The 26,447-nt window shown below is 48.8% G+C and overlaps 1 protein-coding gene across 1 annotated transcript in view; it reads right to left on the minus strand.

The window, feature by feature from the left end:
* Positions 1 to 4,915: 4,915 nt before the first annotated feature.
* Positions 4,916 to 26,447, minus strand: part of itpr1b (inositol 1,4,5-trisphosphate receptor, type 1b) — a 133,513-nt gene continuing 111,981 nt past the window's right edge. Inside the window, exons 57-60 of the mRNA XM_042339713.1 lie at positions 26,239 to 26,404; positions 25,342 to 25,502; positions 12,771 to 12,932; positions 4,916 to 5,938 (exon numbers count right to left, since the gene is read on the minus strand). Of these exons, the coding sequence (XP_042195647.1) occupies positions 5,852 to 5,938; positions 12,771 to 12,932; positions 25,342 to 25,502; positions 26,239 to 26,404 (576 nt within the window). The 3' untranslated portion in view covers positions 4,916 to 5,851. The remainder of the gene's footprint in view (positions 5,939 to 12,770; positions 12,933 to 25,341; positions 25,503 to 26,238; positions 26,405 to 26,447) is intronic.

The following is a 26,447-nucleotide window of genomic DNA, read 5'->3' on the forward strand; positions in this document are numbered from 1 at the left end:
TGGGAGGTAGTGAGGGGCCGAACGTTTGGGATTTCGGAGTGGGTGGGAGGGGGGGTGGGGGATGGTTTGCGCGCGCGTGTGCGTGCGTGTGTGTGTGCGTGCGTGTGTTTGAGAGGGGGCTATTCCTAATCCCTATTGGTTTTTGTTCCTGGTTATTCTCCTCCCCGTATCACATCACACTTCCAGTCCACCCCCTTGTTTGACTGTCGCACTAGCGTGAGGTTGCCAGCATCGCCCCGACTGACAAACACACACACCACACACACACACACACACACACGGAGCAGCTGCTGCTGCCGCTAAAGCCTTGGTCATGGGGATGTGAACGTGACAGAAATCACCACACAGCACGGCATCAACGGCGGGGGCAGCAATTTCACATCTCTTTCTTGCCAGACACCCCCACCACCCAGAATAGCAGAGAAGGGAGGGCAAAGAGTGTGGGGGGGGGGGGGGAGTTGTGGGTGGGTGGGTACTGTTTTTAATGAGATTTTCAGCTGCCTTTATATGTGTGACAACACCATTTTTCATGACACAGACACGGCGTGACCTTTACATCAAGTGGATTTCCTATCACCTCTCATGTCGACCCTAACCTTGGCGTGTTGTTGTGTTTTTTTTTGTGTGGGGGTTGGGTGGGTGGGGGGGGGGGGGAAGTGGGGAATAATAGGGTATCTTGACACGTGCGGAAACCCATCACCGGGTTTCTGAGCGTCCAGGTCAGACTGCGAGTCCCTTCGTTTAATAGTGACCGACACGTGTGAGAACGTACGTATTGGTGACTCGTGGGAATGGAAAACATCTCTTATCTATACAGAGAGAGAGAGAGATGGAGAGAAGGAGAAATAGAGAGAGAGAGAGAGAGAAATAGAGAGAGAGAGGATGGTTAAGAACAGAACCTTATTGGAGAGGTGTGGGGGTGGGGGTGGGGGTGGGGGGGGAGATGCGATTTTAAACAGAAAGGATTTTATTCAAGTTTATTTTGGGGGATATTTTAAAACAAGCGAAAGGTCCTGATGTTTAGCGCATTGACACAGCGCAGGTGAGAATACGCTGTAGAAATCGTTTTTATTTTCCAGACACACAAAAGCAGACGACAGACAGCACACTATTACCCACAGACACACACACACACACACACACACACACAACACACCCACACCCACGCACCCAGACGCAGACACACTTGGCAATGAATGCTTCACTATTGCTTAAGTCAGCCTTGACTTTTATCTCTCGCCGGCCGGCCGGCCACTGCTCCCACGCCCAGGGAAACCATGGCAGATGTTGAACCCACGGTTATTGCTGGCTGGTTGCACGCTGAGATTTCCCAGACAGGATATTTACACGTGTTTGACTACTCGCGAAGGCTTCACCTCGCCTCCCTCTCACCCACCCACTCCATCCCAGCCATTTGGGGCAGAGCAGAATCTAAATTTCCCCCAACACAGAGATAACATCTGTGTGTGTGTGTGTGTTTGTGTGCGTGTAGATAATCTGAAAGCAGTTAGTAGGTCAATTTCTCGAGTTCAGTGACTTTTGTTTCTCTCTTTCGCAGCCGTAGATGAACGTGATTGATAGCTTGGACGGTCTCCACACTCAATTGCTAATCACCCACCCACCCGCCCACCCGCTTCCTCCTTCCCCCTCCCCACCCCACACTCACCCCCTCTTTTTAAGCCACTCACCCTGACCGTGATGAACGATTTAACCACACAAGTTCTTCACAAGTGCAGACTCGAACGAGGTGTCACTCTTTCTACGCCTCTCTCAAACCCCTCCTCTCCTTCACCTCTCCCAACAAACAACCATAAATAAAAGTGTCATGACATTACGTGCAAGCAAACTCCTGATAACTCGTCACTCCGAGGGTAAAGAGCTCAGTGATGAGTTAGGCGTGCGCATAAATATCCCTCAAGAAAAAAAATTAATACATCGGTCGTTTCAATCCACGGCTGTTTGTGCGGACGCTGCTGTGCGCAATTGGCTGCCGCGTTTCGCCCATAAATATACAGTCAATTTGCTTTACAGTATATTCTGTGAAGGGCTTTGAGACGTCTCGAAGACGCAAGTGCAAGGATTATTATTATTATTATTATTATAAATGCATCAATCAATGCAGCCGGGATATTGACAGGATGATGACTTAAGTGGTAGCGATCAGGTAAGCCAGAGTCGAGTTATCAGGAGTTTGCTGTGTATAAACCCCCTCCCCACAAATAATAAGAGTGACCTGGTTATTCTCTGAGGACCTGGGCCAGAAAAAAAATTCAAATCAAGGGGTTTACCCCCTTTTTTAATGCCCCCCCCACACACACACAGAGGCCAATTGCTGTAATACGTCGCAGAGATTACACAGTCACTACACTTTACAGTAATTCCCGTGAAGCACATTCAGACGTCCTCCCGACGTGAAAGGCGAGTTACACCAAGAACAAGGATTATTATTATTATTATTATTACGATGTTATTACTGTTTAAGTTACCCTGTAGCGGTCACTCCTAAATATTTTTCAGCGATGGTCGATCAGACCAATAATATTGACGCTTCACTTCTCTCGATGTGTCTGAGTTTCCTGAAACAGCCACTTTTTTAAAAACAGTTTCACTTTATTATTGGTTGTTGTTATCGTAGCACAGACACAGGCAAGACAACCGGAACAAGTGACATTTACACGTCCCAGGGCGCTGGACAGTCGGGGATTTGGACCCGAGCCGGGGGTTCGGGATCAGGAAGGGGGTGGAGGGCGGCGGGGGGGGAAAGTGGGGGTAAGGGGGTGACCGAAAGCGAATCCTTTTGGAGCGCCCGTCAGTCAAGCGCGTGCTGAGTCCCACTGCGTGTTACTGGTGTGAACGGTACAGAGCGATGGACCATGTGAGAGTCACATTTAGTTGCTGAACGGCATGTGTGCAACATTAGCAAATTGCTCTGAATCTTGTGGTGGAATCTGATCTGATCACAGGGACTGGATTGTGACCCAACAATAATTAAAACGCCGCCCAAATTCAGTTATACTCAACCGCATTCTGCATTTCACTTGTTTTTGAAGGGGGAAATAAAAAAAAAACAAGAAACTTTCCGCTTAAAAAAAAACAACAAAAAACAGTCCGTTCGTAAATACGAATATTGCAAGTTTGTGACTTGGCCTAAAAGTTTGCTGACTTGAAGTCAATTCACTTTACAGCGTATTCCGTGAAGCGCTCTGAGACGTCTGGAAGATGTGGAAAACGCTATCTCAAATGCAAGGATTATTGTTATTATTATTACAAATAAATACACAGTCACGACACTCAACATCATATCCGCGTGAAGAAACGTTGAGGTGTTTCGCTTATTGGCACTGTATCGAATGCGAGTATATATCCGAATTGAGACGTATCTATTTAATGATCTTACTCCCCCCGTCCCCACAAACACACACATTTTTGTTTACAGGACAACACAGTCAACTGCACTTCACGGTAAGCCTTCGAGACGTCTTTCCGACGTGAAATGGCGCCTTACGTCAAAAGCAAAGCTTAAAAAAAACTCAAAATTTGGATCTCTCTCTCTCTCTCTCTCTCGATACATTTGGCAAAGACCATTTTCATTCTCTGAGCCCATTTAAACTCGTTGCTCATTCACCCACAAAATGTACGGTCAATTCACTTAACGGTGTCCACTGTGAAGGGCTTTGAGACGTCTCCGAGACGTGATAAGGCGCTGTATCAAATGCAGAGATTATTGTTGTTATTCGTTGCACTTTCCGCCCATGGATTTCTCTTGCGTTTGGGGCTTATCATGTGGATAGGGTTCCAAAACTAGAATTTATAGTACGCTGGAGTGAATTGATTTGGAGTGAGACAGAATACCAGCTGTGTGGTAGGAGAAAGTCCCAGTCAGTGCTCGGCATTTAACGTTCGGAGAACAATTATTCCTTACCACGTCTCCGGAAAAGCTTGACAGGTCATTAAAAACTTTTGCTTCCGCCGTCACAGCGTCTGATTGATGTCTGTCTGCTTCACCGCTGTATAAATGGGAGTCCAATGTGTGACTGTCGACATAGTTGATGTTCCTGGGTGCGTGTCTTTGAATCGTCTCGATTTATAGAAATCTAGACACTGCCTTACGGAGAATAAGCCAGAATGCGTGAATGGGCAGAGCGAAGGGTTAAGTTCTTGTGTGTCGAAGGTACAACTGCCCCCACACTACCCCCCCACCCCCCCATAAAGTGAATGATGCTTCACAAGACATGGCGACTGCTGTTTCCATTTGAAGAAATCATCACAAGGATCGAGAGCGGACAGGGTTCGGGTGGTGGTGGGGGGGGGGGGGGGGGGGGAAGAGAGGGGAAAGGGATAGTAGCAAAGTAATATGAAGAATAATAATCTTTGGGACTGAGATAAGCCGGAGCATGGCTCGAAGCGCTTCACAGGATGTACTATAAAGTGTAGTGACTGTGTGTTTCGTAGGCCAATTTGCACACTGCAATGTCCCCCCGATGATCAACCTTTTGGGGAGGAGGGGGGGGGACTATTGGCCGGGACGCTGGGAGAAATTTTCCTTTTGCGAAGAGCGCCGCGGGATCTCTAAGGTGCACCTGTGACCAGGCAGACGGGATCGTGGCGTAGTCTGTGCTGAGAGATGGCAGGGTACGATAATGCAGCATTTCGCTCGACTCGTCCCGACGTGAAACTTGAACCTACAGCTTTCTGACGCAGGTGGCAGTGATACCAGCTGAGCATGCAAACGGATCCTTTGATATTAATCCCCACGTGAAAGTTCAACCCAGCTCCCGGTAGGGCGGAGGACAGCCGGTTTATCTATTGAAAAGAGGTCGCCGTTTCATAGGCTTCGCCCCAAATCAAAACGCCCGATGCAGGTGACAATAATTAAAACACCTTAATAACCTGAAAGCACACATTCCGAAGCAGCTTCATATATTTATTAAATAGCTTTTCTTATGGATCTTACAATGGTCAATATCAAGCTTGACTTATATAATACTATTAGTGCTTTTAATGTGTATATTTACTCGGTCGTTAACACTGCAGTTCCGGTCACGAATGTAGGTCTGCCATCTGCAAACCGAGGTACTTATACAAAACTAGACTAAGGCAGCAAATATACAAATAGTTCTCTCTCCCTCCGTACGTCTTTATGTCAGCTTCGAGGAAAATAAACATGTGGATATTCTTTTAGCAAAAGACAATGTGGTTCTTCACAGATAGTACATTTCAGTGCTCGTCTACAGATGCAAAGTTATAGTAGAGGATTTGCATATTCGTTAGTCATATTGCACAGGTCAACTTACAAAAATAAGACACTGAATACTGCTCACACAACTATATATTTTTTTCTGTACATACAAAATAAAACGGTCCCATTTCGACGGTTGGTTCCTCGAACTAAACGAAACCAAACAAAACACACGACAACGACGACTACAAAGAAATAAAATAAAAAGTAAAGTGTGCTTTGGCAACAGTGGAAGCAAATGTGCCAATGCTAGTGAATGGGGTGGGTGGGTTGGGGTGGGTGGGAGAGGGAAGGGGAGGGGGGTAAATTGATCTATCGGAAATGCCGTTAAGACACAAGCAAAAAACCTTCAAGACTAAAAAGTGTCGCTTATTCCTATGGTGCAAAACGAGTAAACATTTCGATGACTTATACTGGTTCAGTAGTCGGGTGAAAGATCCTGAGAGCGTCCATTTCGTTCTATTTTTTTCTCTCTTTCTCTCTCCGTCTCTCGCAGTGGTTTGTATCTAGGGCAGCAGGGAGGAGGAGGAGGAGGAGAGAGGGAGGGAGGGAGGGAGGTGAGGGAGGGAGAAAGGAATAATAGAGGGCAAACGGAAGATTCCCCACCTCAGTTCACGCCGGCTGCTGTGGATTCATGTTCATGTGGGGAGGGTGTCCTAACAGCCCGATTCGTTGCTTTTGCTTTCTTTGTTCCGTCATCTTTGGAGGGACATGTTGAGAAAAACACACACACGAAAAAAAACGACCTCGGTAAACCGTACGCCACTCTCGAAACATTTTTGCGCCCGCGCGGGAAAGGGCCTCCGTGTGTCGACGCCGACGTCCTCCCGACGTGCAAGGCGCTCCACGAACGCCATTTGCTGTCGTCGTTGTGACAGGCGGCAATCACGTGCGTCAGTAAAGTTTCACAAGTGCTGATCGCTCGGTCGTATCAGGAGACGCCCGTAAACCAGGTCACGTATGAAAGAGGGCGTCCGCTTACGTGATGCGATTTACGCAGCAATACAACACCGCCGTCAATGAAACGGGCAGCTTTCATTCCAGTTCTGATGCTCAGTGAATGGTTGACCAGCTTCAAGGTATTTTATTATTCATCATTTAATAACAAATACTTCAAAAACCCCGAACTGCTGAACGCCCAGAAGGCAAGTCGTCGATGAATATTTAATAATAATAATCCTTGCATTTGATACAGCGCCCTATCACGTCGTTGAGACGTCGCCAAGCGCTTCGCGGGCTACGGTGTAAAGTGGATTGACTTGTGTATTTTGTGGGCGAAAGGCGGCAGCCGATTGCGCACAGCGGTGTCCCCCACAGACAGGTCGTGGATTGAGTGACCAAATTATTAAGAGTACTTTTTTTGAGAGAGGTTATTAACCCCGGAAAGCGATCCTCCAATTTAATAACAACCGGGTTCCTACTTTACTGCTCGTGTGTGGAGTAAGGAAACTTTGCCGAATGTTTCGCCCGGCCCGGGAATCCAACCCTGATCGTCTCGCTTGCGGGGCGAGAGCTCTAACCACCACTCAATGAGACCTCCACGTTTTCGTGGCGGATTTCTGAAACGTTACTTAAATAGCGAGCGACAATCTCTCCTGCTTCGTGCTGTACACTGTGGAGTCCTGTAGCTCAGCGGTTAGAGCACTCGCTTTGCAAGCGAGAGACCTGAGTTCAATTCCAGGCAGAGGGCCAAACCTTGGGCAAGTTTCCTTACTTCACACAGAGCCTAATGATAATCCCTCCAAAGAAAACAAAAACAATAATAAATTGGTCATTTTCAATCTACGACTGTTTGTGGGACATTGCTGTGCGCAATTGGCTGCCGCGTTCGCCCACAGATATACAGTCAATTCACTTTACAGTGTGTTCTGTGAAGCGCTTTGGGACGTCCTCCTGACGTGAAAAGCGCTATATCAAATGCAAGGATTATTATTATTATTATTATTACATTTGCCCTCTCTGAATCTGGCGAATAGGACAGACCTGACTGTAACACGGGCTGAGCCAAAACGGGAGCTATCTCACTGTGATCGCTAACGATTGCTATTTTGGGATTTCAGTCTATTGCAAAAGGGAAACGACATTCTAAAGACGTAGTGAAAATCTGGTTTATTATCAGTGATGAGCCTTGAGATGTCTCTCGTGGTCACTTTATCAATGGCATTATCTTCCACCAACCATAAAGTGTACTTCCCTCTCAACGTAGGAACGAAAAGGGAATATCACAGGCCACGATTTCTTTTAGGAATTCCTAGCCCTTGGGCAGAGCCTTTCACGCCAGGAGATCATCTCACTGTGGTTCACAGGGTTTCCTTGTAAAGCGAAGTGACTGTGTGTTTTGCTGTTTGCGCATGTGGGAGCCAATTTACGTTTCCAAACTTCCTCGAGCTCTTAAAATAATGGTAATTGCAGAGCAAAGCAGTTGTCTCAGCAGTTCGGTCACTCAACCGACGACAGCAACACACTGGATTTGGATAACACCTTGCATGAGGGAAGGACATCCCGAGGTATTGGGACAGTTAAGGGTTTGCATCCGAGCTGTGGGTTGGAATCAAGAGGGGTGGTGGGTAGGGTTAGGAGTGTGGCTGAAGGCACGGTCAAACTGGAAGGTCTTGAGATGGGCCTTGAAGTAGACAAGGGAGGGGGTGAGGCAGAGGGAGTCCGTTCCTAACCAATAAAGTGTTTAGGCTTCAAGGTTGACTGAGCAGCCAGTGAACCATCAATGGTGCTGTGTGTTAATTGCATTATCGCCTCGTTTCATGCTAGTTCTGTCTCACAAAGACCACGCTCACCTTTCTAACTCCATGGCAGGATATTACCAACCTGCTTTATTTGTCTCTGGTGTACCTGGTGGGTGTGGGGGGGGGGGGCGGAAACTCTTACACAGGAACTGACCACCAGTTTCTTTATTACTGTATCAACATGAGCAAATCTCCCTACTTTGGTTTCCTCTGCGATCACTGCGTGTGTGCGAGCGTGCGTATAAATATCCAACAAAGTCCTCATTCTAAATGGAGAGAAGGTGACGTCAAAGAAACTGACGGGATAAGAAGAGGGAAGTGTTGACGTGTGGAGAGTTTTTAGAAATAAGATTATCCGCTCACACTGGGGAAGTGTGAGACAGGTAGGCAGGTTCGATGTGTCACACCAAAGGCTGAACACGCATCGAGTGTAAAGTCAACTTTCTTCCTCAAACCTGTTGCCGCTTTCGCATTCAATAATCTGCTGCCACAGGTGGCGTCCTATGTCATGTTACGATGGCAGCACTCGCCTCGCACGTGAGAGGACCCGGGTTCGATTCCCGGGCAGGGCCAAACCTTGGGCAGGTTTCCTTACTCCACACGCACGGCCTCTGTTTACCGAGGAACCCGGATGTTAGTCGATTGGTGGATCGCTTTCAGGGGGTAATAATCCTCCAAAATAAATACTGATCACTCAATCCGCGACTGTGGGTGGGACACTGCGCTGGCTGTCACATTCACCCACAAATACACAGTATATCCTGCGAAGTGCTTCGAGACATCCTCCCAACATGAGAAACTGTATCCAAAGTGAGGATTATTATTTGTACAGTCCAGCCTGCATTCTACTCATTACACAATCCCTCAATCCCTCCGCCTTCGCTCCCTCTCTCCCCTTTTACAAGTCCCGCCTGAAAACCTCCGCCACCGTTAAGCGCTCTGAGACGCTACCCAGCGTGGAGGGCGCTACAGAAGTGCAAGTCGCTGTTACAACACTTGACCCGATCTTGCCAATCACTTGAACGGACAGGAATTTCCAACCGGTTTAGGAAATAGCCCGAGTCACGGCCATTACTCCTGGCCCCGGGGTTTTTGCTCACCTCCGCTGATGATTAAATAATAAAAAAAAGGGAAGGAATGATGGGACTTTAATGGAACAAGTTCCTTCTCCCAGGACAATCGGGGGAATATCAGCACGCAAGCGACTGACAAAAAGGGCGTTCTGTATGAGATGCAGCGAACAGCTTCTTGTGGCTTTGCTAAGAATTGGGTGCAATGAGCAGGTGTGAGACTGAAACTGGAACAGGATGATGTGCTGAAGCATTAGCTTCGCGCTGCGATTCTTTTTTTGTAGCTCGTTTCATCAAAATGCTGTCTCAGTTTACGCGTCTCCCGGTTAAAGGACATCCCTGAATATTACAATGATCCTGGTTTGCAGTCGAGTTTCTGGAGCCTCCTCATTTCTTGAGGAAATGGGTTGATGTCCCCCACAGCAGGACTTGAGTTCACAGTCTGGGCTGGGCGAGGGGTGCTGGGTGGGGTGGGTGGGGGCGGTGTTGGGAGGGGGAAGGGCACGGTTGGTTAGAGGGAGGGGATGCTGACATTGTCAGAGGTGCCATCCATCGGGTAACAAGTTAAGACAGATAAAGCTGTTCAGTTGGACATCAAAGAGAAGGGGGCTGGCCACAGGACTTGAGATAATAACAATAATAATAATGTTTGCAAATGATATAGCGCCTTATCACGTCATCAAGATGTCTCGGTACATACTGTAAAGTGGACTGACTGTATTTTGTGAGCCGAATAGATTGGTCATTCAACTCATGGCTGGTTGAGGCTGCATGCATTTTGGCTGCTGATTTTTTCCCCCAACAAAAGCACTCAACAGCAATTCTCTGCAATGTTGTTTGAGACACTTCAGGGCTAAAGGCACTACGACTGAATGCCTGGATCTCCAAAAGTGCAACGCTGACTTCCCTTTTCTTCTGGGGATGAGGAGGAGATAATAATAATCCTTGCATGTGATGTCGCACCTTATCACGTCATCTAGCTTCCCGAGAATTACTGTGAAGTCTAGTGACTGTGTACTTTGTGGGCGAAACACGACAGCCAGTTTGAGCACAGTATCGTCTGACAAACAGCCACAGAGCAAGTGACCGATATTTATTTGGACGATTGTTGGCTAGGACACGGGGTGAGAGAAAGTCTCTTCGTCAGCACATTAACTTCCCACCAAGTCTCCAGCTGAGATGCTCCAAATACCTCATTTCCCTGCTGTGTGTCGCAGGCTCGAGGCAGGGAAATAATAGCAATAATCCTTGCATTTGGCACAGCGCCTTATCGCGTCTTCTAGACGTCTCAAAGCGCTTCACCGAATACACTGTGAAGTGTAGAGACTGTGTATTTTGTGGGCGAAATGCGGCAGTCAATTGCACACAGCAGCGTCCCCACAAACAGTCGTAGATTCAGTGACCAAATAATTATTATTTAAGAACTTTTTTTTTTGAAGTATTATCATCCCCGGAAAAGCGATCTGTCAATTGACTAGCCACCGGGCTCCTACTTACTGCGAGGTAAGTAGGTGAGAGGCGTGCGTGTGGAGTAATGAAACTTGCCCAACGGTTCGCCCTGCCCGGGATTCGAACCCAGGTCCTCTCGCTTGCGAGGCGAGCGCTCTTAACCACTGAGCTACGGGATTGCAATTTGTCAGCACTTTCCAAAGATCCGACTGCTCCAGTCACTGTGGAACGAACGCCTGTGATTTTCGGTGGGGTTTGCGCGCTCAAACGCAGGGCCAGACGATATCCCCAGCTGGTGTCTCAGCTCTTCCAGCGAGGAGGACAAGGAGGACAGATAGTTATCTGATCTGTCTGAGCTGTATCCTAAACGTCAGTAAGGTGGTGAGTTCACGTGATCTCTCGTGTTAACCATTAACCATATCCCATGCCCTCGCACTCTCTCCCGGTGGGTGAGGTGAGCGGGTGGCTGTATTACTCATTCCCCCTGATGAGCACACACACACACACCACGTGCACACACACCACACACGCACGTACACACAACACGCACGTACACACAACACGCATGCACACACACACACACACACACACACACATCACACAGACACACACACACGCGCGCGCACACACAAAGGAGACCACCGTCAGGACATTTTTGACCACCACTGCAGAACGAACCTGCCCTGGGAAACTGCAGAGGGAAGGGTAGAAGAAAGTTCTTGTAAAGTTTCCCAAAGCAGCTCTGCAAACCACTTCCAAGAAAGAGATAAGAATGGTTTAGAAACCATAACAGCCCAACAAGTGTCAAGATTGTTTTACGTACACAGACAGGGGAGTTTCTTCTCACTCCACTCCACTTTACAGTAAAAATCCTGTGAAGCCAGCGGTTTGTAACGTCCTCCTGGTGCGAAAGACGCTTTTGTCAAATGAAAGGATTACTGTCATTAATTATTATTAATTGTTATGAAAAATAATAACAATAACCCAAAGAAATGAGCTGTGATTTGGGCGCTTTGAGCTAGATTGTAGCAGGAGATCCTCGGTTTCAGAGAGCAGGTTGATGGATTGGCTTTTACTGTAAATGAGACGGGGTTTCAGGCAGACACCGAGATGAATCACTCTCAACTTCACAGCGTTGCCTGAATCACCCGTTAACAACAGAAAAAAAAGAGTATGTAGAAAACTGCAACTCGTTTGGTGCAACCCTACCACGGTTCCTGTAAAAATGATGGTTCCTCTTACATTCGTTTCAATTTCAACTTCAACTTCACCTTCAAATACGGGGGAAAGCGTGGGGGCAGGTGTCAAAAACAGCACCGTAGCAAATTCAGCGCATTGTAGTGTTTCGCCCACATAATTCTCTTTATTATTATTAATAATAGACTTATGTGGCAATATAAAATAACTATAGTCACTATAACCTTTGCTGCAACTGGGACTGTTAATAAGACTATTCAGAAATGGTTTGACAAAATATCCGGTGAACAAAATATCAAACCTCCTGCAATAAGTAGTTATTTTAGGAAGCTCAAGTATATTAAGAAAAGTAGCATCTATTCATAATGCGACGTGCCAGTGTTATTGATCTGGCTGACCCACCACTGAAAACCACCTCGACACAGTAATTTAAACTGTAATAACATAATGATGATAATAATAATCCTTGGGTTTGATAAGGCACTTTCTCACGTCATTCAGATGTCTCAAAAGCACGGTGCAGGTTTAAAACAAGGCAGGAATTGGGAGACAACATCACAGTGTTTGAAACGCCAGACTGTAAAAATTGTGAGTGAAAATACTTTTAGGGAAGTGCTGTACGTCTGGAGAGAAAATAAAAGGGAAATGGTTGTACAGTTCTTGTCCTGGTCAATACAGCACACAAAGAACACCTGGTTCAGGTTTGTCTGGCTGATGTGGTGAGGAGGATATGTCCACAAGTGCTGTGATGATCAGCCTGTCCCAACAGCTTACTCTGATACGCGTGTCAAACTGGCTCAGTGGTCGCGCTCTCTTGGAAGCCAATTGCCCACAGCAGTGCCCCCCGACAAACAGTCGTAGATTGAGCGACCAAATTATTATTATTATTTTTCGGGGCTGGGGGGGGGGCGAGAGGAATTATTACTCCTCAGAAAAGCCATCCGCCAATCGACTAACAAACCGGTTCCCTACTTACTGCCGGGTAAACAGAGGCGTGTGTGTGTGCCTAAGGTTTCGCACCATTATTCACTGGCACCAGCGCTGGCAAAGCACCCGAGGGGATCAGTCACCCACCTGCTCCTTCAGCTCTGACAGCTGGCCGGACAGGTTGGTGACCAGCTTCATGGTGGACTCGAGCTTCTCCTGCAGGCTCCTCAGCTCGTTCTGCTCCCCCTCGGCATCGCTGCTGACCAGAGACATGGCTCGCATGCGCGGGAACCAGTCCAAGTTGTGCTCCTGGACAAGGGAAGAGATCAGATCGGCCAATTAATAATAATAATAATAATCATGATGATGAAACGCATCTCATTGTTTGTTTCTTTTGCGTCTGACGCTTGCGGAAACCCATCACCGTGCTTCAGAGCATCCAAACCAACAAACAGGTTCCTGCTTGCTGGTAAGTAAACAGAAGCGTGTGTGTGGAGTAAGGAAACCTCCCTAAGGTTTCGCCCCGCCCGGGGATCCAACCCGGGTCCTCTCGTTTGCGAGGCGAGGGCGCCGTCGGGTGTTTGCGGTGCAGGAGAGGGGTTTCACGGTCGACTGACTCAAAGCCCATCAAAGACGACGGCTCCAAAAGAAACGACAACACAAAATATATGCACACAAGGGGTTAACGGGTTCCACCAACGAGAGGCGTGACCGGAGATTTGAGAAACTGCACTCGGGCCAGTCACTGAACGTCATCGCAGCTCCCAGTCGCTGTGTAGTTACCTCACTTTGTCCCGTGCAATTGCTGGAAAATCCCGAAAAAAAAAAAGACCAGTTTCTTTGAACTCGTTTTGGTTGATGACATCAATGCTTTTCACCACTCTCCTTTGCCATGAAATATAACACACATTGTAAGAGGATGTGACTGCCCACCTCTCTCTCTCTCTCTCTCTCACTCACTCACTTACACACTCACTCACACGCGCACAGGGTTCTGCTTTCCTGGTTATATTTTAAGTGTCTTAACTTAATATTGTTTTGTCCCTTTTTTTAAAAAAAAAACGCAAGCACTTTTGAGGAGTTAATGGTTTCTTCCTCCTCCTCACCCACCCACCCACCCACACCCCCACCCCACCCCTCCGCACCCTCGCGCCTGTTTGCGGGGAAGTTGAACCGTGCGCAATTGGGCTGCCGCACCGCGCGGTCACGCCACTTCGCAGTAAAATCCTGAGAAGCGCTGCCAAGACACCTCGAAAGGCGTGAAAGGCGCTACACCAAACCCACGGGTCGTTCTTAAGGCTGGAGGAACCGAGGAGTGGCTTGCCTGGTGGAGGAGAAGCCCTCAAACCCAGTCCATTTTCTCGCGGGGTCAGGAAACCTGACTTAAGGTTGACGTCCCGCCCGGGGAATCGAACCCGTGCTCTCTCGTTTGCGAGGCGAGCGCGCTGCCCGCTACACTGCGGGGACTCCGCAAGGGCAACTAGCGTTTGATAAAAACCGCCTTTCACGGCGGGAGGACGTCTCGAAGCTCTTTGGCAGTAATTTAGGGTCAAGTGCAGTGATGATGTGTCATTGCCTACCAGTACGTATGTCCTGTTAAAGATAGAACAGAGAGAGAGAGAGAGAGAGAGAGCGGGGGAAGCGACGACTGATAAAATTCTGTGGGTGTGCGGGGGCGGCAATGAGGGCACACAAACGGGTAGCGTTTTATTTTCTCTTTCGCCCGTGTGTGTGGCACAGAGCCTCGTAAATCGGCCGCCCGGTACATCTGCGAAGTCGCCGGGCCACAGAGCACGAAAAAAAATAACTCTCTCGCTCTGCCTCATGAGCACGTTAGGACTCAGACACCCTATTGAACTCCCACATACCAATGTTATTGTGTACTGTCTGATTAAGTCCTCCTACTCTGTGCCTGCAAGTCCGGGCACAGAGATCGTGGGCCGTCAGACAGTCTCTTCCTTTTCGAGCAGCAGATGACTTGACTGAAGTCCCGAGAGTGTGTGAAATAAACCGCAAGAGGAAGTTGGCCCACCACAATTCTGGGCCTGGGTTCCTTTGCTTCTCGGTAAAAATAAAAGTTGGAAAAATCCCCAGAACGCAACGTATGTTTGCAGATGTGGAGGCGGGTTAACCGATCTGTTTGTCTCTCTTTCTCTCTCTCTCTCTCCTCGCTCTCGCTCTGCAGCGTGGGACTGACTGCATTGGCAGCCAATGCGATCAGGCAGACGGGCGGGCGGGCAGGTCTGGCACAGTGTTGTCTGAAACTCGTAGCAGGAGACTGAAGAGAAAGCCTTTTTACAGTTTGCGGTTCTGGCCTCATTCGTTTCCCATAAAGCGATAATTGCAAGGGGAAGGGGGCGGCGGGGGGGGGGGGGGGAGTCGGGGAGGAGGAAGGGGTAGAGAAAGAGAGGAGAGGGGAGAGGCAGAAGAGAATTCTTTTACATGTAAAGACACAGAGCTCGCTCAACATCTGTGCCATCTGTCCTTCGCCCACACTGCACAGCGGGCACCCAAAAAAAAAAATAATCCACGCAAGTTGGGTGGCACAGGGTAACTGGACAGAGCACAAGCTACCGGTTCGAATGAGGTTCATCCGAACAAAGGTTAGGGAAGCAAGAGCTGGGTTCGCCCCAGCGCCAACGCGGAGTATTTCTGGGAGATTTCTTCAGCCCCCGGAAGCAATTCGGAGCCTGTCCTACCGACGGGAACGGCACCGGGCGATGTAAATCGACCACAGTTTGCCCACGGCTTCGAGAGTTGGCGATTTTAATAATAATAATAATCCTTGCGTTGACAATAGCGCCTTATCAGGTCATTGTGATGTCTGAAAGCGCTTCACGGGAAATATACCGCCATGGAATGAGAGACCGATGATATTTTGGGGGATTGTTGGCCAGGACGCCTGGAGGGAGAGAGAAACTAATAATAATTTCCAATAGTGCTACGGGATCTTTAACGTCCACCCGAACAGGCAGAGGGGACATGGGCTTAACGTCTCATCCAAAGGACAGATTTTATCATCCGAAGGAAGGCAGTCATTTAAAAACTCATCTTGTTCCACTTTCTTACTAATGCAAATCATTAAATGGAAACGTCACTCCCCCCCCCACACACACACACTCATGTAGACACGCGCACACACGCACGTAGACGCACACACATGCACACGCGCACACAGCACCCTCAATTTTCTCTCTCTCCAACTCTCCCCGAAGCCCTTGGGCCTGTTCCTTCTGGCCTTTGGTTCAAAATCAATCTCTTAGATACGCTTCTCTTTGCCGAATGCCTTCAAAATTTCCTCTCAACAATGACAACAACCACCAAATTATCTTTGTATAGCGCCTTTCACGTCGGCAGGACGTCCCAAGGCGCTGGACAGACAGAGTTTCGGACCCGAGTTGAGGGTTGGGGTGGGGGAGGGGGCCAGGGCGGGGGGGGGGAAGCAGGGAGACTGAAAGAACGATCGAAGAGAAGGGTCTTGAGGTGGATCTTGAAGGCGGTGAGAGATGGGATGAGATAGAGGGACTGTGGGATGGACGTACAGAGTGGCGTAAGGCCCGTTCGCCGATAGTGGGGCGAGCGAGGCGGGGGACATGAAGCAGGCTGGAGCCCTCTGAGCAGACGGAGTGAGCAGGATGGTAGGGGGTTAGGAGGTCGCAGAGGTAGGCAAGAGCAAGACCATGGAGGGCTTTGAAGGTGAGGACCAGGATCTTGAACTGTATCCTCTGTGTGATGGGAAGCCAGTGGAGTTGGGCGAGGATGGGAGTGATAGGGTCACGGAGTTTGGTGCGGGAGAGGACCCGGGCTGCAGAGTTAGTTCTGGATGATCTGCAGTCTGCGGAGGGAGGCCGACAAGCAGTGAGTTTGCGTAGTCGAGTCTCGAAGTAATGGAGGCGTGTAGGAGGGCTTCGGCGGCCTGAGATGGTGTCGGAGCCGGACGACGTTGCGGAGGCGGGGGAAGGCAGAGTGGGGCGAATGTGGGGTAGAAAAGATAGTCGAGGGTCGAACAAGACCCCGAGGTTCCAGACTGGCTTAGCAAGCTTGAGTGTGCAACTCTCCTTTCCCTCCCTGCCAGGCTGATACTCACTGACTTTGCTCAGCGCAAGTGATGGGGATTATACAGTGGTGATATTAATGATAATAATAATAATCATAATAATAAAACGATAATCCTTGAACTCGACACAGAGCACCGAACAGAGTCACAGCATCTCAATGCCCTCCACGGGGAATCGCTGTCGAGTGTAGTGTCTGTGCATTTGTTGGCAAACGAGGTGAAACACAGTCGCGTAATCTAGAATGAGCAATTTTACCCGGGGAGGGGGTTTGCGGGGTCATTTATATAGAGAAAACACCCGATGGCCGACGACTTAAGCGGTAGTGACGAATTAAGCCGGGGTTGAGTTATCAGCAGTTATGCATTGCTTTTTAAAAATATATAAAAACGTGGCAGAAAATTCGAAGGTATGAATGAAAGTGGAACTTTCTCTCCCCCCACCGCCACCCCCCCCCACCCCCCCCCAATCTCTCTCCTCCCTCCTTGCGCGATTCACACGGTTCCTGTGCATCAAAGCAGCGAGGGCCAGACGAGTCGGGAGGCGGAATGATAGAGAAGTGAGAGTGATCGATGGTTTCATGATCACTGATTTGTGTGCAGGGGCTATATTTAGATTCAGTCACCCGAGCCTGGAAATCACGTGCTCATTTATTTCCGTTGCGACTTTCGAAAAAGATATATATTAGATATAAATATATATATAATACATAAATACATGAATCAAAACCCTCCAAAAAAAAAAAAAGAGACTTCGATGCAAATTTTGAAACGTGGGGGGGGGGAGGGGGGGGGGGGGAATCATCGGATCATCGCTCAGCCACCTCAGCCCCAGCGAACGGGGGTGGGGGGGGGGCTATTCTATCGGTTTGGCTACAGCCCCGAGGTGCAAGAGGATACAGTGAGAGGCCGGGCTTTGAGCAATCCCAGGGGTGGCCGGCAGACAGGAGAGCCCGGCAGTCAGACATCACCTGACTGGCACAGGTTACCAGACAACAAACAGCCAGGCCTTGACGTCTCCACTGCTTGACGGGCAGCAAAGAGCCAATGAACTGCGAATAAAGCAGCCCAAGTGATCGTTAACCTTGGGTGGTGCAGGGGAGGACAGGGTTCCACGTGACCCACCGTCGAACAGCCGAAAGGTTTGCTTTAAAGGGACAGAGCGCCTTGCTCCACACACACAGCGACGTGTGTGTGTGTGTGTGTGTGTGGGGGGGGGGGGGGGGTGCGAAGGGGATGATAGCCGGCGTGAGGGACGCTATATAAATGCAAGTCGTCGTTCTCGTTGAATGCAGACACTTCAAACCTCAAATCAGGATTACATTAAAATAGAAAAAGTCTTTTTTTTTTTCCCCTTCCCGCCCTCAGCAAAGAAAAAAAAATCATAGACTGCAGCTCAGGGAGGGAGTTACTCAACCTCTCCTCTCCTGGAAGCTACATACTTGTGTCACAGTGATAATAATAATTATTATTGTTAATTATTAATACTTTCCAAAGTACACAATCACTACACTTGACAGTAAAGTCCTGTGAAGCGACCGCCTTGATATGACCCGCTTGATGCCAAAGGCGCTGTGTCAAATTGCAAGATTATTTATGGTTAATAATAATCAATTAATAATAATGGCAATAATAACATGCATTACTTATATTTGATTTTAACGAATAATTATTGTCATCCGTTGTCGTTATTATAGTTGTGAGTAACAAATACTATTAATAATTGACAATAATAAACTCAGAACAAAATTCGTAAGAATGCGGTGGAGGTTTACGAGGCAATAAATTGGTTGGAACAAATGCAGAGACGTCAGGGAGACAGTTTTTTTTTTTTGTCAGCCGGGTGTCTGACGCACGAGGCAACCCATCACTGTTGCTTAAGAGCATCCGAACCGCGCTGAGAATTCCCTACATCCCACCTACACGTGGAAATCCCAGAGACAGATTGTTGGGATGGAATGCGCTCTCTCTCTCTCTCCCCCTCTCCCTGGAGGGACACTTCCTGCGTACCTAATTCCGTAAAATATTAGGCGCAGGTTGGCAAAAGCCAAGGCTTGGGGACCATAGAGTGCGCGTTGGGGTAACTGCTGGAGTCTAATCAGCTAAAGCCGCATAGCTCGCCATTGATATTGCTGTCTGGCTAAGCTGTCCGGCTGCTTGTCCATCTAGGACCACTCTATCCATTAGGGCTTTGGCTTGCAGGGTTAGCAGAAGCTGAGTGGGAGGATTCCTTGCCCCCAGTAACTGGTCTGCACAGGTTGGGGAAGGTGAGCGGCAGTGTTTAGGGCAGGACGGACATTGTCTGATGGCATCGAAAGAGCCGCCTGGAAGCCCTGGCCAGGTTTGCGAGGCGGCGAGCTGTCGCTGGAACGGTGAGGCTGGAAGGGCTGGCACTGTGGGAGGATGCGCTCAAACAGGCCGAGCAAGTCTCCTCGCGATGGGTCAATGTGCAGGCATTTGTATTGAGTCACTGTGCTGGCAAGCGTGGGGGACATTCACAGCAGGCTCGGCCCAGCTCATCCCGGATTCTGGGAGAGTGCATTAATTGTGGGTGTTTAGCCTCTGCTTCCGCCCGGCCTTGGGCAATCATTCCCTGCCCTCGAACACCTTGTGTTGGTTTTTTTTGTGACGGTACAAAATAAGTTTCCCAAACTATCGGGCGCAGCCTGCAATCTGCGTCACGGGAAAAAGGAGTCGTCACCCTGCAGTCTCTCCTCCACCCCTCGCTCCCGGCTCAGAAGGTTTGACGGGTTAAAGACCTTACTTTTTGATCGCACTCACGGTCACTTTGCCCCCACCCCCCCACCTCGTCCCTCCTTCCCTGGCTCGGGGCGGAATTTTGTACCTCAAGACGTGTGAGCTCACTATCAGAGCCAACGCAAGATGATGGGGCCTCAAAAAAACGCTCCAGCATTGGTACCCCATATGCGGTCACCAGAAACAACACACCCCCCCACCCCACCCTTCTCCCCCCCACCCCCACCCCACAGTAACAATAATAATCCTTGTGTTCGATACAACCCCTTATCACATCTTGGAGACGTCTCAAAGCGCTTCACACAATGTACTGTGAAATGAAATGTATATTTTTGTGGGCGAAATACAGCAGCCAATTGCGCACAGCAGTGTCCCACAGACAGTCGTGGATTGAACGACCAATTTTTTCTAAGGGGTTATTACCCCTGGAAAAACGATCTGCCAATCCCCACCCCCCCCCACCCCCCTCTACGAAGATTTTGAGACGTGGTGATTTACACACATTGGGGGAGGGGTGTCGGCGGTGGTGGTGTTGGGGGGGGGGGGGGGAGAGGTGCAAAGGGGGAGAAGACAGACCTTTCCGATGCGTGCGAGAGCAAAGTTCTACTTGGCGAAAGTAGGCCACGCTAATCTGGCTTCTTTTTTATCTTATTGGTTTGTTTTGTTTGGGGGAAAGGAAATGCAACTTGTTTCTAATCGGGCCGCAAGCTTTCACAATGACGCAATACACTTTGTTTAAATGTCAGTCAACTATTGTTACGTCAACGCACTGACACACACACACACCATTGTGAGGATAAGGAATGGATTAGGTTCCTTTGGTGCCAATTTCAAGGCTCTTTTTAGCGAGTTACGGTTGCATTTCGATACTGAATGATGCTTTTTTTGCCCCAAAAGTTGCATCGACGTCCCCGATGTCTGTGGTGGTGGCGGTGGTGGTGGGGGGGGGGGGGTCGGGAGAGAGGGTGGAAGGAGAGCCTCAAACCTACAATCTTCTGACTCACAGACGCGAGTGCTGTCGACTGACTGACTGACTAACTGACTGACTGAGCCGGCTGACACACAATCCTTTTAATTGATTGATAATATTTTTGGCTTCAAACTAGGTAGAAGTTAAAACACCAACAGCCAGGAAGTTCACGCCTTAAGCGCACAGAGCAGTTGTTTATTCCAATCTTTGGTCTCGCATGCTCTAGGTTGACATTCCTACTCGGCGCTGGGGTGGGAGGGGGTGGGGAAATGCTGCAATGTCGGAGGTTCCGCCCTTCGAACGGGTCGTTAAAGCGAGGTCCCGTCTCTGCCCGTTCGGGTGGACGTTAAAGATGCTGCGGAGATATTTGCAAAGATAAAGGAGGTTCTCCTCCCTGTGGTCCTGGCCTGCAATCCCCCATGTAAAATCAGTCGCTCGCTTCCTGGCTGCTCGCAGGACATTGATGTGCGCAAACTGGGCTGCTCACCAGCAAAACACACAGTCACACCGCTTTATCATAATGTCCTGAGAAGCACTTTGAGAGCTTCTCCTATGGTGAAAGACTCTACCCTAAATGATTATTAATTGGATATTATTATTTGATTATCAATCAAACTGCTCCTGAGATTTAATATCTATTTCACCCACAAAATCCACAGCCACTTTCACTTTGCAATATATCTTATATTGTTAGCACTTTGAGAGGTCTCGACAACGTGAAAGATGCTGTACCCAATGCGAGGATTCTATGGATTCATTTTGGGGATTTTTTTTTAACGTAAACAGAAATCTGTTATGATCGTGGAAGATAAGACTATTAAACGAAGACTTTTTTTTGAATTGAAAGATTAGTTTTACAATTATTTTCCCTCGCTCTCTTTGTCTCGATTGGCCCATCGCTTTTCCGGAAGTAGTCATCCTTTCAAAAAATAATAATAATTTGGTCACACAACCCACGACTGTTCGTGGGACGCTGCTGTGCGCAATTGGCTGCCACTTTTACGCCCACAAAATACACAGTCAATTCGCTTCACGGCATGTTCTGTGATAGCACCTTGCGACGTCTCGAAGACGTGATGAGGCGCTGTATCAAATGCTTATTATTATTATTTGTTCCGTCCAGGAAAAGTGCCAGCATGACTCAGTCTCTTCCAAAGGGCGGAAATTCGAACCGGTTTCTAAACCAAGGCTGAATTTCAAGACATTTTCCAGGAATCTGGATCTGTTATCTTTCTCGAGAGAGAGAGAAAGAAAGACACGCAATGTGCTCTCACAGGCTAAGACTAGGTGGAATTTGGGGCCTGTGAATTTCTGAGTATTAAAATCGAGTTGCACACTTCCTGCAGGAAATGAATCACTGATCATATAGAGAAGAAAAAAATCTTTCCACTGCAGATTTCTGAAGTCATGCAAACCCACGTGAGAGATAGATAGAGAGAGAGAGAGGTTGCAGATTCCTCGGGGCAGTTCCTTAGCTCATCACATATCACCTCTGGTGTGTGTCTATACACCCGTCTACACTGTCAGGTCATTTACATTTTGTTGCTCCAGTGGGGTGCTGGGGCGGGTGGGGTGTAAGTGGGGGTGAGGGGGGGAAAGAGCATTGCATTGGATTATCGGAGGTGCTGTGAGACATTAAAACAAGCTCCCTGTCTGTACCTGTTCAGGTGGATGTTAAAGCTCCCGGGGTGCCATTGGAAATAAAGATAGGGTGGGTTCCTAGCCGCCCACACTCCCACCCAACCCCCACTCTGTCTGTTTACTCAAATCATCACTGAACGTGGGAACTCAGGAGATTAATCAGCTTGCACATTACTAGATGTGCCCTACGCCTTGCAAGGACAGTGACTGTGCAATGAAAAAAAAACAGACTGTGGCTTGTTCGTTCAATCCTGACTTTTTAATACCCGCCCTCCCCTGATCTCCTGCTGATCAGGCTTTTGATAGCAGGAGGACAGGAATGGAAGGAAGAGAGAGAGAGAGAGAGAGAGAGAGCAAGAGATAGAGCGAAAGAGAGGGGGAGAGAGAGAAAGAAAGAGAGAAAGCGCAGGAGAGTGCGAGAGAACAAGAGAGAGCAAAAGTGAGCGAGAGAAAGAGAGAGAGAGAACACCAAAGCACGAGAGAGAGAGAGAGAGAGAGAGAGAGAAAAAGGCAGCTTTAATGTGATTCCCATCACTCCTCTTAATCCTCAGTCAGGTGACTGCTCACAAGACTGAACTCGGCCACTTTCTGAACGCGAGACAAAACAAACAGAGCTAAGAACCGGGACGGAATCGACCCCCTCAGCCTCTCAAAGCCTCGTGTTATTCTTTCCTTAAAGATTTAGGATGTGCCAACAGCGTAGAACAAGAGGATACTGGTTCAGAGCTTGCAAAGGGGCAGTTTCAGCACGGACGCCAGGAAGCGTTCCTTTACTCGGAGGGTAATTAATGACTGGAATGTGAGGTCAGGGAGGGTGGTTGAGGCTGGGACTCTGGAACGTGTTAATAAAGATACAGTACAAATTTCCATTTCGATAACGCCCGCCTTTCATGTCGGGAGGACGTCCCAAGGCTCTTGACAGTCCAGGCTGGGCACCTGAGCTGGGGGGTTGGGAGGTGAGCCGAGAGGAGTGGGGAGGGGAACACTGACCAAAGACGCGGTCAAAGAGGTTGGGTCTTAAGATGGACCTTGAGAGAGGGAGGGTGGTTGCTTAACGGGGAGGGTGGGGGGGGGGGAACTGCATGCAAATTAGTTGTCGCATCTACTTACTGACGCAGGTAACGTGGGGAGAGAGAGAGAGAGGTCACATAAATAACGTTAAACTCTGGGGCTGCCATCAAGTGTTCCTCCTCACCTCCCTTTTCCCCCCAACTCCCTACCCCCCGCATCAAACAACTTATTGGTGGGGGGTGGGGGGGTGAAGAGAGGGAGAACTGAATGTTAACAGGATGTTACCGTTAGGCTGCAAGTACCAGGACCCCAGGGTGTGTGGTTTCCTAACAAGCCTTCTGTCAGAAGGTGTGAGATAGTACTCCTCTGGCCTTACATCTGTAGCCTGACAGCATCAAGATCCTACTGGCTGGTCACACAGAGCTTCGAACCGTACCCTGGACTTTCGTGATCATCAAATGTCTGGGGTGGAGGAGAGAGGAGGAGAAGGGTGTTGGGGGGGTGGGGGGCGAGGGGAGATAGGACAGTGCTTTAAACCGGGTGGAAAAGAAAGCTTTTCTTTGGGACAGTTTGTAGTGCGGAAATGGAAAATGCAGGGACTCAATTTGCTGCAGCGTCCTTGCATGGAAAAGGTCCGAATGCAAACTCTCTCCCTCCCTCTCTCCCTCTCACACGCACATCCTGCCACGACAATAAACCGTCACTTTGGTTCAGGTTAATGTCCTGGTACATCGGGAATGGTGAGCTCCGACAAGAGAATTAGTGGGAAGAAAGGGAAACAACTTTTTTTTTGGGGGGGGTATTATATATATTAGAAAAAAGCAGTTATAATTATCTCCGAGTCGGGAGAGGAGAACAGGTTACATAACTCAACGGGTTTCGTCAATAATCATAATACTCCTTGCAATTGACGTGGTGCCTTAACGCCACTTTGAGACGTCTCAAAGCGCTTCACGGAATACACTGTAAGAATTCGACCCCCAAACCTCACCGGCATTAAGATTCAGCGCCTGCCTTTGAGGAGAGCGCCTCCGCACAAGTGGAAAGCAGCAAAAAAAAAAAAAAAAATCACGCTGCCTGATTGATGGCCTTTCAATCCGCTAAAAATGTGGCCCCGAGCGGCCGAGAGATGCGAGCAGTGAAGCTGGCAAATACCAGGCGTATTTTGAAAGCGGTCCACATGATTAGCTGCGACGTGAGAAGCAATTGGCTGACGGGGGTGGGTGGTCAAAAGCATCTTACAAGCACCGAGGCAATCTCTGACCTGTGAGGATCATATCTGTCTGCTTGTTATGGCACAGGGGGAAGAGGATATTTAATGACCGTCTGGCACTGAACAGTAGAGAGTTCTCGGAAAACACATTCAGATATTCCTCCTTTGAAATTAGCTCAGAAATAGGCCAATCAGTCTAACACGCCCGTGCCGTGTTGGTGCTCTCCACACGAGCCCCAACACCCCCACCACCCCCCTTTTCTGTTCCCCATTTTACCTGTCCCCCACCCCCCACCCACCACACCTGTCTATCCTCCTGTCGATACACAGCACAACAACAACAACAACAAATTGCATTTACACAGTGACTTTTACGTCAGGAGGACGTCCCAAGGCGCTGGACAATGAGGGGCTTGTACCCAAGCTGCGGGATGGGAGCAGAGAGCGGTGGAAGAGGGTAAGGTGGGGGCTGGGGGGGGTGTTGGAAGAGGGAAAATGACTGAAGACACGGTCTTGAGATGATCCTTGAAGCAGGCGAGGGAGGGAGCACAAACACAACAACAAAGGCCAAGCGTAGTAACCTTCCATCACATATCCATCATCTGTTTAAGATTCCACGTTACACACTCACTCACATACACACACACACTCGCTCTCTCACACACACACACCCACTCACTCTCTCATACACACTCACTCACTCACTCACTCACTCATACACACTCACTCACTCACACACAGACACACACACGCTCACTCACTCTCTCACACAAACACTCACTCTCTCACACACACACTCTCTCACATACACTCTCACACACACACACACTCTCACACACACACTCACCCTCTCTCTCACATACACACTCTCTCACACATACACACTCTCTCACACACACTCATTCACACACAGACACACTCACTCACACACACACACACACACACTCACTCTCACACACAGACATACACACGCACACTCACTCACTCACTCACTCACGTGGAGCAATGTGCGAGACCAAATCCTTGTCGACAGTAAAGGGAAAAGTCAGATGGGCAGAGCTCACCCACTAACCTTAATCATCTCTGCCACGTAACTCTCAGGCCCTGTGTATTCAGTGGAGTCCTTGACTTTAACCAGGACGATAAAACATAAATAATGCCACATGTTGTGCTCCTCTTTAATGTGCTCTTCAAACGTTACGGTCTTGTTGTCAAATTTATCTCTCTCCAAGCCTGGAAATAGCAAAGTCAGGAGATTACCAACCGAGACTAATTGGACCTACAGCCAAGAATAAGCAGGGGATTGGAACTCATCGTTGTTTAAGGAGTAAGTTCTTGGCTCGGAGGGGAATGTATTACCCAAGGTCTATATTGTTGCCCAAAAGGTTAGTGGAAATCTGGAACTCTCTTCCCCAAAAGGCTGTGGATGGTGGATCCGTTCACATTTTCAAGACTGAGGTGGATAGATTTTGTAGGTCGGGATTATAGGGCAAACGAGGGTGAAAACAACAACAACTTGCATTTACATAACACCCCTCGTGCAGAGTGGCGTCCCAGAGCTCTTGACAGTGGCGAAGCCGAGGCGGGGGTAGGGAGGAGAGGGAGGTGACCGTAGGCGTGGTCAAAGAGTCAGGTCTTCGGGCGTGACCCGAGGATGGGGAAGGAAGAGATAGAGAAAGAGTGTTCCAGAGTAAATTAAGTTGAGATACAGATCAGCCATGATCTAATAGAGTGGCGGAACAGGCTTGAAGGGCTGAATGGCCTCCTACTGTTCCCATTGTTCCTATAATATCTATCCTATTTGTATACAGTAGTCCTGAAATGCCAGGCTGTCTGACCCAGCAAATCTGGGCTGGTACTTTGCACGTTGTCCTTGAAGCAATGGACTGTTAAGATGATTAACGGTGGGTCACGGCAGGTAAACAACAGTGAACGAGGGCACTAGCTGGGGGCAGGGTTCGGTACTGACCGCATATGAAGCAGGTGGTTTTCAGGACCTCTTCCTTCTTCTGCTTCTCGCTCCTCAAGTCAGCGAACGTATCGATGATGACACCAAAGATCAGGTTGAGGACGATGATGATGACCATGAAGAAGAAGAGAAGGTCGTAGATCACCCGGGCAGCGAAGAGTGGCTCCTGAGTGAGAGAGAGAGAGCGAGAAACACCCAATGAACGTACA

This window comes from Callorhinchus milii, unplaced genomic scaffold, assembly GCF_018977255.1.
Source record: "Callorhinchus milii isolate IMCB2004 unplaced genomic scaffold, IMCB_Cmil_1.0 Scaffold12, whole genome shotgun sequence".
Taxonomy (NCBI): domain Eukaryota; kingdom Metazoa; phylum Chordata; class Chondrichthyes; order Chimaeriformes; family Callorhinchidae; genus Callorhinchus; species Callorhinchus milii.